Genomic DNA, 19,703 nt, shown 5'->3' on the forward strand with positions numbered 1-19,703 from the left:
AGAATCAGTGGACACATATTGTGAATAGTGGATCCAAAATGAAAAGACTGACTTCTTTCCTACAGTATAAAATATGTTCACCATAGAGAGGAGAATAAACTAGATGACAGAAACAGAGATGGACAAAGATACAGATATAGATGGACTGTATTTTAGAGATGGTGGATTAAATACAATGTTGTATTAAAATTACTTTTAACTTTTTCCTTTTTATTTTGTTTTAAATTTTTTTAACGTTTATTTATTTTTGAGACAGAGAGAAACTGAGCATGAACAGGGGAGGGGCAGAGAGAGAGGGAGACACAGAATCTGAAACAGGCTCCAGGCTCTGAGCTGTCAGCACAGAGCCCGACGCGGGGCTCGAACTCATGGACTGCGAGATCGTGACCTGAGCTGAAGTCGGACGCTTAACCGACCGAGCCACCCAGGCGCCCCTTTTTTTATTCTTTTTAATGTGGCTACTGGAATATGTAAAATCACACATGTGGCTCAAATTATATTCCTACTGCACAGGGTTGGTCTAGAGAGAGCTTTTTTGTTTCTTCTCAGGGATCCACCATGTGGTTCAACATCAGTGCTGCCCCTTTTCTACTGACTGGCTTTCCAGGTCTGGGGATATTTGATCCTTGGATTTCCATCTCTTTCTTCGTCATTTATGTCTCCATGCTCCTTGGCAATGGCACCATCCTCTACCTTATCAGAGAAGACCACACTCTCCACCAGCCGATGTACTACTTTGTGGCTCTGTTGGCAGCCACAGACCTTGGAGTGACTTTGACAACAATGCCCACCGTGCTTGGTGTTCTGTGGCTTGGCCACAGGGCAATCAGCCAAGGAGCCTGCTACTTTCAGGCCTATCTAATCCATTCACTCTCTATTGTGGAGTCTGGAGTCTTGCTTGTTATGGCCTATGATCGTTTCATTGCCATCCACAGTCCCCTGAGATACACCTCCATCCTCACCAATGCTAGGGTGGTGAAGATAGGTCTGGGGGTTCTAATGAGGGGATTTATACTTATTGTGCCTGTAATCATCACCCTCTCTGGATTTCCCTACTGCGGATCCCATGTTCTCTCTCATGCTTTCTGCCTACACCAGGATGTGATCAAACTGGCCTGTGCTGACATCACCTTCAATAGACTCTATCCTATAGTGCTGGTCTCATTAACTGGCTTCTTGGACTCTGTGCTTATCCTGATCTCTTATATTCTAATCCTTAATACTGTCATGGGGATTGCCTCAGGTAAGGAGCAGGCTAAGGCTCTAAACACTTGTGTCTCCCATATTAGCTGTGTTCTGGTTTTTTATGTCACTGTTACTGGGTTGACCCTTATTCATCGATTTGGGAAATATGTGCCACATGTAGTTCATATTATCATGAGCTATATTTACTTCCTCTTCCCCCCATTTATGAATCCAATCATCTATAGTATTAAGACCAAGCAGATAAGGAATGGCATCAATCGCCTTCTCTCTTTGCATAGAATTTGATTCTGTTTACCTTGGAGTCTGTTCCCACTGTGGGATGTGTTTCTTGGGAGCATGGACTATACAAAGCCAATGTGGCTCACAGTCAAAGGGACCGGCATTCCTGGCATTTAAATGACACAGACTCATCATGCTGATTCTTCACCCCTTGCCCCCATCATACTCCCAGGGACATTGACCTTAGTCCTGGTGCTTTGTTTGGTAAATTGGTTTGCTGTATACTGTCATTTTTTAGTCTGTCAGAATTATTTGTCTTCATGGTCAACTGAGGTCAATGATATTTGAATTGGCTGCAGAGTCTATACGATGATAGGGGAATAAAATAGCTTGAAAGAGTTTCCCAACACTTTGTGGAAAACAGTTAAAAATTTCTTGTGTGCTTGAGAGTGCATCAGAGATGACAGAGGGTCTTAGAAAACCCTAACGGTACTGCATGGCACTAAAGTGGATCGGAAGGAAATGAGAATAAGATATTCAGACCAAGAGAGGTCTTGCCACCAAAACAACCCATGGCCAAACAAGCGCTTGGATTCCAGCAGTGTCAGCATAGCTAGATGCCCACCATGGATTAATGAGAAGGCTCTGAGTTGATAATATGTGGTGTCTTCAAACTTATGGGCTGAGGAATTCAAACCACTGCAATAAAATAAAGTTCCATTTCTTGGACACCTGAAGTTTTGTTCTGTGATATACACTTCAGAACTTCAACATATGCCTAATGGAAAAGGGATACTAGTCAAGGAAGCATTCCAATATGTATGCAGGGGCAACATTTTGTCTTTTTTTTTCTGGATTGAGGGGATGGTAGTGAAATGAACTATTTTCAGGAAATATTGTAATTTTCCAGACTTAAAACACTTAAGATATTTAAGGAAAGCTCTCCCAGGGCTTCCCAGGCATTTTATTCCATACAGGGGTAAACATGATGAGAATCTGTCCATGAGCAATACAGGAAGAGAAGCTATATTTTATTAGCTCATCATGAGGTAAAGAGGGCTAGGGAGAATGGTGTACATTCAGCAAAATTATAGAAAATTGTGTTGGCAAATAAAATGCTAATGTATTCAATCAATAATTAGTCCATGACATACATTTATTTGTTTATTTATTTATTTATTTATTTATTTACTGGAAAAGGAATTGTCAGGATCCCCAGAGTAATTTCCTGTAACCAACAGATTCTCTTGTAAAAGAATTTATTTCTCCCTTGAAGATGGCTATTTATAAAATAACCTTTGAAAAATCATTGACTTAGGGGCACTTGGGTGATTCAGTCACTTCACTTAAGTGTCCAACTCTTTTTTTTAATTTTTTTTAATGTTTATTTATTTTTGAGACAGAGAGAGACAGAGCATGAACAGGGGAGGGGCAGAGAGAGAGGGAGACACAGAATCTAAAACAGGCTCCAGGCTCTGAGTGGTCAGCACAGAGCCCGACGCGGGGCTCGAACTCACGGACCGTGAGATCATGACCTGAGCCAAAGTCGGACGCTTAACCGACTGAGCTACCCAGGCACCCCTAGTGTCCAACTCTTGATTTCAGCTCAGGTCATCATCTCACAGTCATGGGATCAAGCCTTGCCTTGGGCTTTGTGTTGACCGTGGCAGAGCCTGCTTGGGATTCTCTCTCTCCCTCTCTCTCTGCCCCTTCCCTGTGTGTGCTCTCTCTATAAATAAATAAATAAACAACAAAAAAGAAAATCATTGATTTAGATCTTCTATCATTGTTTGCTCTCCTTTTTAAAATTTCTTTAATGTTTATTTATTCTTGAGGGACACAGAGATAGAGTGTGAGTGGGGGAGGAGTAGAGAGAGAGGGAGACCCAGAATCTGAAGGAGGCTCCAGGCTCCGAGCTGTCAGCACAGAGCCCGACATGGGGCTTGAACTCACAATCTGTGAGATCATGGCCTGAGCTGAAGTCGGATGCTTAGCTGACTGAGCCACCCAGGCATCCCATTTTGCTCTCATTCTTAATTCACCTAGCTTTTTTCTTCATTTTAACTAGGTTTTTCCCATTAATTCCATGAAAGAGAAAAGAATAATAAGTCTGTGTAGTCCAAGCAGTTCAAAAATTAAAAATAAAAATATAAAACAAGAATTTAAAAGCAAGGGAAAAGATACATTTAAAAAAATCAAGACAATGGTGACATAAGTAAGTCTAACATAATAAGTATCTCTAATAGAGTGATGCCTAGAAATGAATTCAAATAAAAACAATGAAATAGACAAAGTAATTCCATATTTATACACTATGTAAACAAGATATAATAAGCATGATCTTTATTTTTATCATCTATCTAAGCAAAAACATCTTAAAAATTTAACATTTCATAGAAATAGTTACCAATTTTACTTCACCTTATTATTATGTATAAAATTATATTCTAACTTTTACAATATATACTTGTTCTCAAACTTTCTCAGATAACATGGATGGAGTATATCTAGAGGTATGGAACACACTATTACATTTAAAAATGCTAAAACTGTAATCATGTAATACCTTTGAATTTAGTAAGTTTATTTATTGGCATCAGTTTATTCTTAGGAAGTATGGAAAATTTGTTGAAATTAAAAAAGCACAGTATGGCAGAAAGAATGTGGTCTTTGAAGAAAAAAAAGCACCTCTCTTCTTGCCTCCTTCACTTACAACCTTCGTGATCTTAAACAAGTCATTTAATCTCTGAGCCTCATTATCTGTCAGTTAAGAATAACAAAATGCAGGCTATTGGCACTCATATGTCCTATTAATTTTATTAGTATTATCTTAGTATTAGTATCAATAATTAATTATGTTAGTATTAATTATATTAGTTTGCCAAAGCCAAACATCTGAAAATTTTGACCTGTCAACACTCAAATAGGAGGGAAGAACACTTCAGCGAGTAGGAAATCATTAAATATATAATGATTCTTTCATATGATGAAATACATAGCTAATAAGAATAATAATTATATGTTTTAAATAGCTTTTGGAAATGATGCTCCTTCAAGCTTTTCCCTGGGTCACTCCCAATGTCATTTTCTCCTGGGACGACACAGGGTATCCAGTCCACTGACACTTTTATTTCTGATTCCTTCTTGTCTTCATTTGCCTTGACAACCTAAATGGTTTTATTTTCAGTTCTTTGGAGGCTCTTATATCACTATCCTATATGTTTTGTTTGTTTGTTTGCTTGGGTTTATTTAATTTAATTTAATTAATCTATGTTTTTAATGTTTATCTATTTTGGGGAGACAGAGAGAGATAGAGCATGAGCAGGGGAGGGGCAGAGAGAGAAACACAGAATCCAAAGCAGGCTCCAGGCTCTGAGCTGTCAGCACAGAGTCTGACTTGGGGCTTGAACTCATGAACTGTGAGATCATGACCTGAACTAAAGTCAGAAGCCTAACTGACTGAGCCACATAGGTGTCCCTGTTTGGATTTATTTTAAATTGATCCTAGACATTTCATTCTTTTATACTCTTCTGAGAAAACTTAACAAAACAAAGCAGAATTACCCCTTATGTAGATCTGAACATTTTCCAGGACTTGTGCCAATATATATATAAGTTAACTTACACAGTTTTGACCATCATTCTTTACTAACATTCACGAAAACTGTTTCAACTATGTCCACCATCCCCATTTTACAGATGAGGAAGCTCCAGTGTTAAAGACACACAACTTGTAAGAAGTAGCTTTGGGCTCATACCTATGCTCATGCTTCAGGGCCCATGCTCTTAATCACTACTTCTAGCAACTTGAAACAGTTTCCAATCTGATCTGATTATTGATCACTCTAAGGTCCTTCCTCCTACTCTCATATTTGTTTTTTAAACTCAAGACACACGTGTATAACTGCTTAGGAGACATTTTTACCTGACTGCTTATAGACACAGAAAGCCCTCAACTGAATGATTCTCTTCATTCTTTCTCCAAATCCAGTATGTAAAACAGTGCTTAGTGCAAAAGAGTCAAATAACAAATAACTGTTGATTACTAAATAAAGCCGGTCTCTTCTGTGATCCCTATTTTAATATCTCCACCCAGATAAAATCAGAAATGCAGATGCCATCTTTAACAATTCTCTCTCCTTAATCTACTGCCTTCAGTCACCAACCTCTCCTCTTTCTTTAAAAAAAATTCTTTTAATGTTTATTTATTTTTGAGAGAGAGAGAGAGAGAGAGAGAGAGAGACAGAGTATGAGCAGGGGAGCGGCAGAGAGAGAGGGAGACAGAATCTGAAGCAGGCTCCAGGCTTTGAGCTGTTAGCACAAAACCCAATGCAGAACTCAAACTCACAAACCATGAGATCATGACCTGAGCCAAAGTCAGGCGCTTACCCTACTGAGCCACTCTGGCACCCCACCAACATTTCCTCTTTCTAAGCCATACAATCCTTCTCCCTTCTACTTCTATGCAGCCCTACTGACAATACCTCATCACATCCACACCAACACTGTTTCTCTCCTGGATTATTGTAGTTGTATCCTACACTCTCCTCACTCACTCTTTCTCCTTTTCAATGTGTCCTTCATACTTTAACCAAAGTACAATTACAAGAGAGATTATCTGATCTTGACCCCTTCCCCTTTATTTGACACTCATTGCTCTCAGGGTGAAGTCACAACTCCTTACATGATTTGTAAGACCCTACATGATTAGAACCTGATGCAATGTAGGTGCAGAGCCCCATGTGGGGCTCAATCCCATGAACCGCATGATTATGACCTGAGCCAAAATCAGGAGTCAGATGCTGAAGTGACTGAGTCACCCAGGTGCCCATGAATTCATCATATTTCTTTACTACCTTAGGCTTGTGCACTTTTTTTCTCTCTCTTTGGCACTAAACTCTATCCTTGCAACTACTATGTTTTATCCTTGCAACTACTATGTTTCTTACCATCCTCATTGTTTGGTTCTCAGCTGAAATCACATTTCCTCTGGGAAGTTTTCCCTGATCCAAGAGATATTCTCTATGTGCTCCCTTTAGCATGCTATCATCTATGCAGTAGTGATGAAAATTTGCAGTAAATATTTTCTTTCTGGCACCCACTATAATGTTACACTCTGTTCATTGTTAAGCTGACATAAAAAGGCTACTGGTCTAAAAATAAGGTAATTTTTTAAGACAAAGTTGGCTGGCCCCATAAACATGGATATTAAGAAATTCACTCATGTTCTTCTGAATCAGAACTTATTTCCCCAAAGACATAGAAAAGACAAAAATGCAACTGGAATTCATAAGCTCTACGATCAACAATGGTACCTATGACCCCTGAGAGAAACTGGGGTACTTATGGCAGTTGAGGTGGACAGTAAGAAGGACATGCATGGATTTCTTAAACCCTGAAGCTGAGGATGGGGGGAGGGGGCTATGTAGCCAAGTCCTGATACTCCACCTTTGCTCGTATCTGAGTTTCCCGTCTTCCTCCCACATCATTTGGGAGCATGAATGACCTGGGGACGTTGATTAAGTGGCACAGGTTAAGCAAATAAGATCAAAGTAGCTGTGCCACTCTCAGAGAGGAGAGAGGGAAGAGAGATCAAGGGGTCTCCTAGTGGCTTTAAGCTAACTCTGGGGAAGTGATTTCTATATTTATAAGCATTCTGATGGGGCCTCCTGAGGAAGCGATGTGAGGAATCATCTAAACCTGGTCTTCAAATAGGGCAGGAGCAGGTCCCCATTACAGCAATAAGATGAGTGGGTGAGTGCCAGGAACAGAAATATGGAATGACTCCTCTCCTTTCTGATGTTATATGCAGTCTAGAAAAACACTTAAGAATGTTTTCCAGAGGCTTTCATAGAGGGAAAATCCTAGCTGAGGTAGGAAACATCTACTTCGTAGATTCCTTCCTTTTTTTTTTTCAATAAGTGTATTAAAAGAACTATGGTAGATTTGGCTTTTCTAGTCTGGAACCCTCAGGTTCACATCACCATAGCCATGAATGCCCTAAATTAAATGTGACATTGTATTGTGCTCTTACCCATTTTTCTGGGTACAATTTTATAGTTTTTGATTAGATCCTAATAGCACATGTGTGTGTGTGTGTGTGTGTGTGTGTGTGTGTATGTGTGTGTGTGTTCACACTGTGGGAACTGCTGTCTTAGAAATGGCAGGTAAGACTCACTAGGGAGAATAAAAAACCTGAGAAACTGGCCTTGTGCCTATTGGGGCCTATTCCTCATCCCATTCAGGAGGAAGGTCGTAGATGGGAAGAGCGGACCAAGGGGAGGAGGAATAACACTGTCCTCTCTGTTTACCTGTGCCTTTGGACTTTGTGATGTATTCTCCCTTCATTATTTCCTTTTGAGGTCCACATATCTTTCCTCTCCATTGTTTTCTCCTGCACCTGAGCCCTCTCTGCTTCTTTCCCTCCCCTATATCCACTTAGAATCAAGTTATGCTCTCAGACTGAGCACTTTGGGCTGTTTCTATGGGTGTGTGTGTGTGTGTGTGTGTGTGTGTGTTGTTACAAGTCTAGGAATCCTATTTACCTAGAAAAACATCATAACCTGAAAATCAGGTTGGTAGATTATCTATATCTTTTCATCATTATGGACCCTGTTGAAACATTAATTGGCAATACTTTGCATAACACCGCACAGAGATCAAGTCCAGTTATACACTCTGCTGGTGTGTATTTTTAGATTCTTCAGGACAGGGACTGTACTTATTTAATGATTTTCTCAGCATTCAACATAGGTACAGTCAATGATCATGTGGTGTGTGATTACTAATTCTGTGCACATTCAAAACACTCATCTTTCCACTCGTCCCAGATGATGCTAAGGAATGGTGCTTCTACTGGCTGTCTATACCTTCATATGTATGGTGCCCTTTGAGTGACAATTCATCAGATATGGATAAGACAGGTCCTCCAGAACCTTAGGAAGTCACTAAAGAAAATACATGTTCTGAGTTGGGAACTGCTGCTCAATTTCAAGACCATAGCTTTCCTATCTCTATCCAGTTCTTCTGCATCTGATGTAATTTTCTCAACATTTGTCAATAAATAAACCCATATGCAGCCAAGCCATGATTTTGGAAATTTTGCTACATAATGTAGGCTTGGGAAGGTGCATGCAGTATGGTGCCAGCCCTGAGGAAACTGTCTATAGTGGCTTCAGTTTGATGACTATATCTTGTGCTTCTAGAACCCTCCCCCCAACCTGCTCCTGGATAAGTATCAGAGTCCTCTTTTCATCCTGGGCAGATTTTCTCTTTATTCCAAAGGCTCAGGAACAAGTCCTGCTTTTTAAGTTCTTAGAGCTATCACAGATTTCTTTATATCTTGTTATTTTTCTGATCCAAGCCTAGCTATTGAGAGAAATACAGTCTCCTTGTTTCTCAAAAATTTTTCTGATCATAAAAATAGTAAGAACTTATGTCCTTGTTGGTCTTGGACATTTCATTATCCATCTTTGAGAAGACCTAATTAATTTTCAAGGAGAAGCTTGCAGTCTGGAAATACAGTTTAATCATTCTGAATTCCTTTCCTTAAATAAATTCAGGACTTTATGGGTTTTTGTTTTTGTTTTTGTTGTTTTTTTTCCCTGTAGAACAGGTATCTCTAATTTACTACCTCTTTTGCAACTACTTTTCTCTGCCTCTTATATATTGGTTTCTCATCCCTGTTTTCAAACCTCAGCAAACTTTCAGGAGTAGAGCATTGGTACAATAATAGTAATATAAACCTCTGTATGACTTTATGTGCTTTAATTTTAGGGAACACCTAGGGTTGGTGATTTCTATCTCAATGAGTACCAAGCCGACACAAATGTAACTTCAGAGCATTTTTTTATACAAGAGTTATGTTCTTTGTGAATAGTCCTGATTCTGATTTATTTTTGATACTAAGGACATTTTATGAGGAAGTATTCCACTTCTGAATTTTTGGTAAAGGAAGACTGCAGGATAAAACATAATAGGTGCTTTATCTGGGGCTGTGTCCACCAAGAAAGTGGATGTAGTAGAAATGACTGACACCTTTAGGCTGTAGGAACATTGTAATGTGACCGGTCCCATGAGCAACAGCTCATCAGATATTAAGTGTCAACGAAACAGGAGCTAAGAAGTAAGAGGAGACATAGAGAAAGAATATGAACATTCACTTATGTCAAAATATTTTGGAAAAACAAGAGAACCAGTGAATTAAGGAGCTATGAAAAAAATGTATGAGGGTATTTGGAAGGAACAAAGAAACCAGCCAGGTAGAAGAATCCAAAAACACATGTCTCCAAAGATGGAATAAATATGAAATGTTGAGAGCAGTGATTCTCAGATATTACAGTGCACCTGAATCACTTAGGGATGGTGATCAAATGCAAATTTTGGTTCAGTGGGTTGGAGGTACAGTCAGTCTAAGGCCACATGTCTAACAAGTCCCTGTGCTTGTTAGTTGTGGCTGGTCTGTGGACCAAGCTTCTGGTAGTCAACCTCCAAAAAGGGATATCTGTTCAAGCAAGAAAGCAATCAGAAGTGATGGTGGTGACTGTGTGTGAAGGAAATGTGTGAACGTTCAATTTCAAAAACAAACAAAGCCAAGCTTTTCTGGAAAAAAAAAAGTATGTATTTATCATGACTTTGGAAGATAAATGCAAAATCAAAGTTAAATGTGTCCAGAAACTTAGCAAACATAGCAAGAAAGCCACTAAGTAAGATTTTTGGCCACTTGTACTTACTTACCTTTTTGTTGTTGTTATACACTGTTACTGGAGGAAAATATTAAGCATACACACAATAGTAGGACCTGATATTGTAAGAAAAATGAATGAAAATGTTTCTTTTAATTTGATAAAATTTTAACTATTAACCTAATTTTTTTTTCTAATTAGAGACAGACTAACATTCCTTATCTAACTATAACCTGCAAACCTCCACTATTCATGTGGAGGAAAAGGAAAATACCTGTGGAGTTACATTTATCACACCGATTAATTACCTCCAAGTATGAAGATTGTGACTGAGGCTTCTGTAATAAAATACCACTAAAATGTCCAGGTTCCTAGTTTAAAGGTTTCTAGAAAGTTGCTCTCCATCTGTGGACATACTATGTGGCCCAATATTAGTGCTGGCCCCTTTTGCTGACTGGCTCCCCAGGTCTGGAAGCTGCTCATCACTGGATCTCCATCCCCTTCTTTGCTGTCTACATCTCTGTGCTTCTTGGCAATGACACCCTCCTCTGCCTCATCGAGGATGACCACAGACTCTAGGAACCCATGTATTATTTCCTTGCCATGCTGGCAGGCACAGATCTGATGGTGACATTGATCACGATGCCAACTGTGATGGGTGTCTTGTGGATGAATCACCAGAAGATGAGCCACGGAGCCTGCTTTCTGCAGGCCTACTTCATTCACTCCCTTTCCATCATGGAATCAGGTATCTTACTTGCCATGGCCTATGGCCATTTTATTGCCCTCCACAATCCCTTGAAATACACTTCCATTCTCACCAATACTCGTGCTGTAACTTTAGGGATGGGAGCTTTTATGAGGGGTTTCATATCCATCATCCCTGTAATCCTGCAGCTTTTTCTCATTTCCATATTGCCACTCTCATGTTCTCTCCCATGCTTTCTGTCTTCATCAAGAAGTCATGAAACTGGCCTGTGCTGACATAACTTCCAATAGACTTTACTCTGTAATTTTGGTTCTTTTAACAATCTTCCTAGATTCTCTGATCACCCTTTTTTCCTATATCCTAATTCTTAAGACTGTAATGGGCATAGCCTCTGGTTAAGAGAGAACCAAGGCCCTCAATACTTGTATCTCCCACATTGGCTGTGTTCTCATCTTCTATGTCACTGTGGTTGGTCCATCATTCATCCACAGGTTTGGGAAGAATGTGCCACTAGTGGTCCACGTAATAATGAGCTATTTCTACTTCCTCTTCCCTCCTTTAATGAATTCTGTCATCTATAGCATCAAGACCAAGCAAATTTAATATGGTTTTCTCTGTCTTCTATCCAAACATAGATTTGGAAGTTAAACTCTGAGGTGGGTGATTGCCCAGAGCAGATGGTAGGGATCTGACGTTTCTCTGAACAGAAAGCTGTGGAATTCCACTAAGTCTTAAAAGCCTCCATTTCTTTAAAGATTCAATGCCATTTATGAAGCTTATCAGCCCTTGAATTTATAGATTTGCCACTTGTTAAGTTTAGGAGTTGATTTGTTTCCTTGTCATTCTGTGTTCTTCTCTTTAAGTTCTAAGTAGAGGATAGAAAAAGTTTTAATCTGTCTGGAAAATTAAGTACAGTTCTGATATTGTGGTTTTTGTACATGAAATTAATTTTCATGTTAAAAAGCATCAACAATTTGTGGTAGCCATTTGCATGGCTTACTTTGGACTTCTCTGATCATTTCTTTTGTCATTTTCCTATTAGGGAGTTCATAATTTTGTAATTTATTTGTGGGAACTAATTATAAATGAACCTAGTGAGCCATTTATATTGCAAATATATCCCAGTTTCTATTTGTCTTTTTATGTATAGAATTTAAAATTTTATATACACAAATAACTTCATTTTTATTCACTTTATTGAGATTTCGGGGCCATATGATAAAGACCTCCTTGATTCCAGGTTTTTAAATATGTTTTCTCATTTTTTGCATAGGTTTTTTTTTTGTATATTATGTTTTATAATAGGTTAATATTTGGAGAAAATTAAGAAGTTTAAATCAGTCCTCATTGATTCTGTTTTCAAGGTGGTAACAGTAATATTCAGTCATTTGTTTGGCTGATATTTTAAGGCATGAGACAGGAATGATGCTAAACAAAAATGGTTTAACTGCAAGGAAATCAATACAGAACATTGCCTGATCTAGATCCAACCCACTGGGGGGGGTCAAAAGTCAAAGAAACCTAAATTTAAGATTATCTCTGTGACTAGTGAGAACATGTAAAGGAAGAATTATTTTGAGAGTGTGTGTCCCAAAAAGGATCACATCCAGACTGAGCTAAAGGAAAGGTTCCCTGAGGAGTGTGTCTTCAACTGAGACTTGAGGGTGGGTTAGAAATTAGCTTGTGAAAATAGACAGGAAATAGTATGTGAGGAGGCTGTCATTGGAATGGATCATGGAACCTTCTGGGAATGTAGCTGACTCGAAGAGAGCAATAGCTCTAGTGAGAGGGCAGAGAGAGAAAAGGTCAAATCAGTAGCATCCTGTTGGCAATGGCTAGGATTTGGGTGTCTACTCAGAGAGTTACAAGAAGCTACTGAATATATCTAAGTGAGAGTGTGACATGATTTCAGTGATGTTTGCAACTTATATACTCAGGTATGATGTAGATTTCAGTAAGGCAAGAGGCGCACAAGAAAATAAAAAAGATACTGTGACAATTTCAGAGAGGGAGAGATACCAGCAGTTAAAATTATTAAAGTGAAGATAAATTTAGTGGATAAATATAAGATATATTTAGGATCTAAAATTAGTAGAATTTTAGAAAAACGTATGAAAGAAAAGTTTGGGAAGAAACAAATATAAAATCTGTGAGTGTCATTAACTCCCAAAATGATTGCTGATTCTGCATAAAATCCATCTTTGAAAAATATTGTGGGAATTTGAGGATGAGTAGAAATCCAAATAATGAAGTTTGACCTATTAAAACAACCAAAGGAAATATTCTATGTTGTAGCACTGAGCTTTTAAGAGAGGACAGTAGGAGACACACACAGAGAGAGAGGGAGACACAGAATCTGAGCTGTCAGCACAGAGCCCCACAAGGGGCTCAAACCCATAAACTGTGAGATCATGACCTGAGCCGAAGTCGGACGCTCAACCGACTGAGCCCCAAATTGTTTTGGTGCCCCAAAACAATTTTTAATATGTGTATCTTTTTGCTTAATTGCAAATTATCACACTAAAAGGTAGGCCTGTATGAGCATTTGCTGAAAGGTAAGAAGATACAGGACAATAAAAACAAACCGAAGCAGTTGACACATAGAAGAAGCTCATAGAACACATGGGTCTTTGCATTCTCACCCAGGGAGAAAAAAAATGATAGCTCAGCATTTCTACCCAGTGATGTTCACTGGAGTGTGCCCAAGAAGAAAAATACGAGCCATTTCCAAATCAATAGCCCAGACAAAATAATCAAGATGAGATAATACATAAGTTACGATAGGAAACAGTGGGTTAGAGATGGAGAATCAGATGCAGATACAAACATGAAAATCAAGAATTGATACCTCTGGGAGCCAACAGCAAGGATACATTAGAAAATGAAAAGTGTGTTTGGTTTTGTTTTTACAAGGGCTTAAATAAGTTACCATAGGGTTGGGGCATAGTTTCTCATATTTCTGGCCACAGATTTCTTTAGGGGACCACTGGAACTGAAAATGTTGACACTTAAATGCACCTGGAGATTAGCTCCTCGAGTTAGATTTTAAGAACAAGTGCAAAAAATCATTTTTTTCTAACTTTATTTTTTAATTTTTTATCATTTCATTATTTTTTTCCTTTTTTTAAGTTTATTTTGAGAGAGGCAGAGCACGAGCAAGGGAGGAGCAGAGAGAAAGAGAGAGAGAGAGAGGTTGAATCCCAAGCAGTCAGCACAGGGCTCGATGTGGGGCTCGATCCCACAAACCATGAGACCGTGAGACTATGACCTGAGCCGAAATCAAGCGTTGGAAGCTCAACTGAATGGACCACGCAGGTGCCCTATTATTTTTTTCATCATGATAAGTGTACTCTTTAATCCCCATCCCCTATTACCCTCATCTTCCCACCCACCTCCCCTCTGGTAACCATCACTTTGTTACCTATAGTTAAGAGCCCGTTTCTTCATTTCTCTCTTTTTTTTCCCTTTGCTTATTTGTTTAGTTTCTTAAATTCCATATATGAATGAGATGATAGGGTATTTGTCTTTATCCTACTGGCTTATTGCACTTAGCCTTATACTCTCTAGATCCATCCGTGTTGTTGCAAATGGAAAGATTTTATTCTTTTTTAATGGCTGAATAATATTCCACTGTGTATATATAAACCAGTTTGAGCGTCTGACTTTGGCTCCGGTCATAGTCTCATGGTTCCTGAGTTCAAGCCTTGCATCAGGCTGTCTGCTGTCAGTGCAGAACCTGCTTCAGATTCTCTGTCTCTTCAGATGCCCCTGTCTCTGCCCCTCCCCCTGTTCACTTTCTCTCTCTCTCTCTCTCTCTCTCTCTCCCTCTCTTTCAAAAATAAATAAACGTTAAAAAAACTTTTTAAAAAAAGGCTAAAAGTTTAACCTTTATCATTCTTTTTGATATCGTCATTTTACTTATGCCAATTTATCTTTAAGAATAAAGAAAACGGGGCATCTGGGTGGCTCAGTCAGTTAAGCGTCCAACTTCAGCTCGGATCATGATCTCACAGTTCAAGAGTTTGAGCCCCCTGTCGGACTCTGTGCTGACAGCTCCGAGCCTGGAGCCTGCTTCGGATTCTGTGTCTCCCTCTCTCTTCCCCTCCCCTGCTCAACCTCTGTCTCTCTGTCTCTGTCTCTCTTTCAAAAATAAACAAACAAAAAGAATAGAGAAAACTTATTTAAAAAATGGTACGCTATGGTTGATAGCGTGGCCTTTGATAAAACAGCAGCTTTACTCATGTCTCCTTCTTTGACAATGTTTGTGACCTTGAGCCAATCACTGAATCTCTGAGCCATGGTTACGTCATTTAGCCATTAGGAATAACAAAATGCACCTCCTAAGAGTTTTTCTCCAAGGATTTCAGAAAGTATATCATGCTATTGGCATGCACATGTATATGTATTTTAATTTTATCATATATAATAAATATAAGACAGTTTTATTACTATTAACATTATTGACATTAACAAAAATGAATAACAATTATTTGGACAATTATTACTCAAAATTTAGAAAGAAGAATAATCAGAAAGTGGGAGATTATCAAATATGATTCTGTTATGTGATGCAGTATGTAGCTAATAAGGAGATTATTACAAAGAATGTGAAATACCTTTGAAAATGATGACACTCCTTCCAGCTTTCTCTTTTGATTATTCCCAATATAGCATTCCCCTGAAAAAATTGAGACCTCCAGAACATTATCTTTTCTTTTCCCATACCTTCTATTTTCATTTACTTCGTACCTTAGCTTGAGTCTATGGTCTGGCTCTTCAGAGACTCTCTTGTCAATATTGTATATTCTTTTGCCTCATTTTCAATCCATGCCAGGCTCTTCACCCTTCTGGAAAGGGAAAAAAAAATAAAACTACCTTTTATCAAGGTCTTAATATTTGCCATGATTTGTGCTAAACATCAATGTAAAGTAACTCATTTAATATTCTTAGGTATATTTATTAAATTTTCACAACAATTCTTTTCACAGGCCTATCATCCTCATTCTACAGTGAGGAAGCTAAGGTCCTGAGTAGGGACATATATAACTGCCTAGGAGACATCTCTGCCTCACTGCTTACAGACACAGAATGCCCTAAACTGGATGGATTCCTTTTATCCCTTTTCCAAATCTAGTGTGTAAAACATTGTTTAGCACAAAAGAATCAATCAAAAAACAACTGTTGATTAATGAACAGAATCATTCTATTTCTGTGATCCCTGTTAGTAAATGAAATCACCCTTTAGCAGCTAAAATCAGAAATGCAGAGGTCATTATTCACTATTCTTTCTCCTTAACCTACCACATACAGTATAACACATACAACTGATCACTAAGTTCTAGTCTTTTTTTTTTAATGTTTATTTATTTTTGAGAGAGAGATAGAGCATGAGCAGGGGAGGGGCAGAGGGAGAGGGAGAGGGAGGCACAGATTGTGAAGCAGGCTCCAGGTTCTGAACTGTCAGCACAAAGCCTGATGTGGGGCTCAAACCCATGAACCGCAAGATCATGACCAGAGCCAAAGTTGGACCATCAACTGAGTCATCCAGGTGCCCCTCTATTCCTTCTAAGTCACAGAATCTCCCTCTCATCCACTTTTATCCAGCTCTACTGATAACACCCCATAACATCCACACCAACACATTTATCACATGGATTACTGTAGCTTGATTCTCCTTACTTGTTCTACCTCTTTTCTAATATGCTCCTCATACCTTTAACCAGATTACCTGATTATAAGTGTGGCCCTATCACTTATTTCATACTCATGTCATTTGGGTAAAGTTGAAACTCCTTACATGAATTGTAAGACCCTATGTGATCAGAACCTGCTACCACAGATTCATTTTGTGTTAAGCTTTCTTTCATGAATTGTTCCAGAGATGCTATACTTCTTAGTATAAATTTAATATAATTTTTTTTTGCTTAAATTCATCATATTTTTTCTTAGCCCATGACTAGTGCTCATGTTTTTCTTTGGTTGGTTTGGTTTTTGTTTCTTTCTCTGCATGGAATTAGTGTTCTATCTTATAAAAATACTATATTCCTTACTCTTCTATTATTCAATTCTCAGCTTAAATACCACTTCTAAGAACTTTCCCCAGATCCTTAAGATAACCTTCTATGTGCTCTCCCTAGCACAGTTACATTGATACGGTAATGATAGTGTTTTGTAAATTTGTGGCACATATTTTCTTTCTTGTCCTCGCTAGATTTTTAAGTTCTGTTAATGAAAAGAACATGTTCGTCACCTTAGCCCCATCACAAAATGAGCAATGGTAAGTGCAGTAATTTTAAAATAAAATATAAAACATCTTTCATTCACCTTGCTGTTCCCAAATCTGTTGAGGTTCCTGTGAATTAGAACTGATTTCTCCAAAGAGACAAAAAAAAAAAAAAAAAAAAAAAAAAAGAGAGAAAAATGCAATTGGAATTCACAAATTCTAGGAGTAACAAAGGCACTTATGACTCCTTTGACTTTTGAGATAGACAATAGGAGGACATGCATAAATGCTGGTGTTTGGGATGTTGGGGTCATATAACCAAGCCCTGGTATCCCCACAAGGGCAGTATTTAAGTTTCCAGTTTTCCTAACACACCCTTGGGGAAATGCATGAAAAGCCTCGCTGGGGACAAGTAGAATGGCCCAGCTACTATCAAAAAAAAAAAAAAAAAAGAAGAAGAAAGGAACAAGGAAAAAAATCAAAGAATCTCCCAAGGGGCTGAAAAGGTGAAACTCTGGGGAGATGATTTCTACAAACAGAAAGTCTTTAACCTGGCCTCTTCAAAGGTTTTCTGAGAAGGTAAGTCTGGAATAAGCCCTCAAATAAGACAGAAAGAAGTAACCATTCCAGCAGTTAGAGTGTGTAGTGTGTGAGTGCCAGGAACAGAAATATGGAATGAATTCTTGCCCTTCTGATGTTAGATGCGGTCTAGAGAAGATAGAAAGAATTTGCAGGGGCCTGCATCAAGGACATATCCCACCTGGGGTGAGCAACAAAATAGCAGAGACTCCCTTTGGACAAATGTATCACAGCAGGTTTGAAGTTTTTAATGGGGGACCCATGGATGGGCTGCAGGAAACTGAATGTGTTTAGACAAAGTGTGACATTGTCTGCTCTTGGCCATTTTTTTCCAACAAGGGGCTTCTGACTTTTGTAAGAATTCCATAGAATGCTGAATTTCAATTTCAAAACAGAACAAAGTTTTCTAATAACAAAAAAAAGACTCCATCATAATTGCAAATATAAAATTAAATCAAGTTTAAATATATCAAGTATATCAATGTATTTACAATAAAACCAAGAGGCTGTGTAACTAAGCAATGTGATTATCCATATGTATACGTTTACCTTCTGCTTCTTCTTCCTTTTTTTTAACCTTTATTGCGTCAAACATTTTCTAGCATATGCATATGGTGTGGCCTAATGTGTTAAACATTTTTTAATTGAGAAAATGTTAAGCATTAACCTACTATTATATATAAGTTAAGAAAAAAGTAGATTCTTCTCCTTTAGTATAGCCTAGAAATCTCTAGTACTCTGCTAAGAGAAAATCATTGTAAAAACATATATATACAAATTAATTATCCTAAGTGTAAAGATTGTGATTGAGGCTGCTGTAATATATTCCCATGAGGAGGTAGTGAAAACTAAAAAATCTGGAATTCTGGGTTCATAGCTTCCATAAATTTGCTAACTGTGGACATACTATGTGGCCCAATATTAGTGCTGCCCCCTTTTTGCTGACTGGCTTCCCAGGTCTGGAAGCTGCTCATCACTGGATCTCCATCCCCTTCTTTGCTGTCTACATCTCTGTGCTTCTTGGCAATGGTACTCTCCTCTACCTCATCAAGGATGACCACAGCCTCCATGAACCCATGTATTATTTCCTTGCCATGCTGGCAGGCACAGATCTGATGGTGACATTGACCACGATGCCAACTGTGATGGGTGTCTTGTGGATGAATCACCGGCAGATGAGCCATGGAGCCTGCTTCCTACAGGCCTACTTCATTCACTCCCTTTCCATTGTGGAATCTGGTGTCTTGCTTGCCATGGCCTATGACCGATTCATCGCCATCCGCACCCCTCTGAGGTATAACTCCATTCTTACCAATTCCCGGGTGATGAAGGTAGGCCTGGGGGTACTAATGAGGGGCTTTTTATCCCTTGTGCCCCCAATCGTGCCACTCTATTGGTTCCCATATTGCCGTTCCCATGTTCTTTCCCATGCCTTTTGCCTCCACCAAGATGTCATGAAACTCGCTTGTGCTGATATTACATTTAATCGTGTATATCCAGTTATTCTGGTTGTTTTGACTTTCTTCTTAGATGCTCTGATTATTCTCTTCTCTTATATTTTAATCTTGAAGACAGTTATGGGCATCGCCTCTGGAGAAGAGCGAGCTAAGGCCCTTAACACCTGTGTCTCCCATATTAGCTGTGTTCTGGTCTTTTATATTACTGTGATTGGCCTGACCTTCATCCACAGGTTTGGGAAACATGCACCACGTGTGATCCACATTACCATGAGCTATGTCTACTTTCTCTTTCCTCCATTCATGAACCCCATTATATATAGCATCAAGACCAAGCAAATTCAGAGAAACATCATTTGCTTATTTTCTATGCATAGGAGAACTTGAGGTTTTATTTCGGAATCTTGGGAACTCCAGGACTCCTGGACCTTTTCATAATTAGAAGGGACCTGAATTTTATACCTAATCTTCTTTTATCAGTGTTACATGAAATTTTAATTATTACATAAAGCTACAAACTTAGTTGAGCAGGAATGCAATGAATATATATATAGAGAGAGTAATAAAAGTATATATGTATACATATATACGTATACATATATATATCTATATATATATCTATATAT

General features: G+C 38.5%; 2 protein-coding genes and 1 pseudogene across 2 annotated transcripts; all 3 read left to right on the forward strand.

Moving 5' to 3' along the window:
- Positions 1-558: 558 nt before the first annotated feature.
- On the forward strand, positions 559-1,491 carry LOC109260017 (olfactory receptor 51B2-like). The gene has a single exon (XM_019438004.2). The coding sequence runs from the start codon at positions 559-561 to the stop codon at positions 1,489-1,491; it is 933 nt and encodes a 310-aa protein (XP_019293549.2).
- A 9,036-nt stretch (positions 1,492-10,527) lies between these two features.
- On the forward strand, positions 10,528-11,421 carry LOC109260020 (olfactory receptor 51B2-like; annotated as a pseudogene).
- Positions 11,422-18,528: 7,107 nt separating this feature from the next.
- LOC109260018 (olfactory receptor 51B2) lies at positions 18,529-19,464 on the forward strand. The gene has a single exon (XM_019438005.2). It carries the CDS (start codon positions 18,529-18,531, stop codon positions 19,462-19,464), a length of 936 nt encoding a protein of 311 aa, XP_019293550.2.
- The last annotated feature ends 239 nt before the right edge of the window (positions 19,465-19,703 follow it).

The sequence above is a fragment of the Panthera pardus genome, unplaced genomic scaffold, assembly GCF_024362965.1.
Source record: "Panthera pardus isolate Hobbes unplaced genomic scaffold, ASM2436296v1 HiC_scaffold_12, whole genome shotgun sequence".
In the NCBI taxonomy this organism is placed as follows: Eukaryota; Metazoa; Chordata; class Mammalia; order Carnivora; family Felidae; genus Panthera; species Panthera pardus.

Bases quoted from the DNA above. Each gene is read 5' to 3' on its own strand.
- LOC109260017 (XM_019438004.2), top strand. From the start codon at position 559: ATGTGGTTCAACATCAGTGCTGCCCCTTTTCTACTGACTGGCTTTCCA.
- LOC109260018 (XM_019438005.2), top strand. From the start codon at position 18,529: ATGTGGCCCAATATTAGTGCTGCCCCCTTTTTGCTGACTGGCTTCCCA.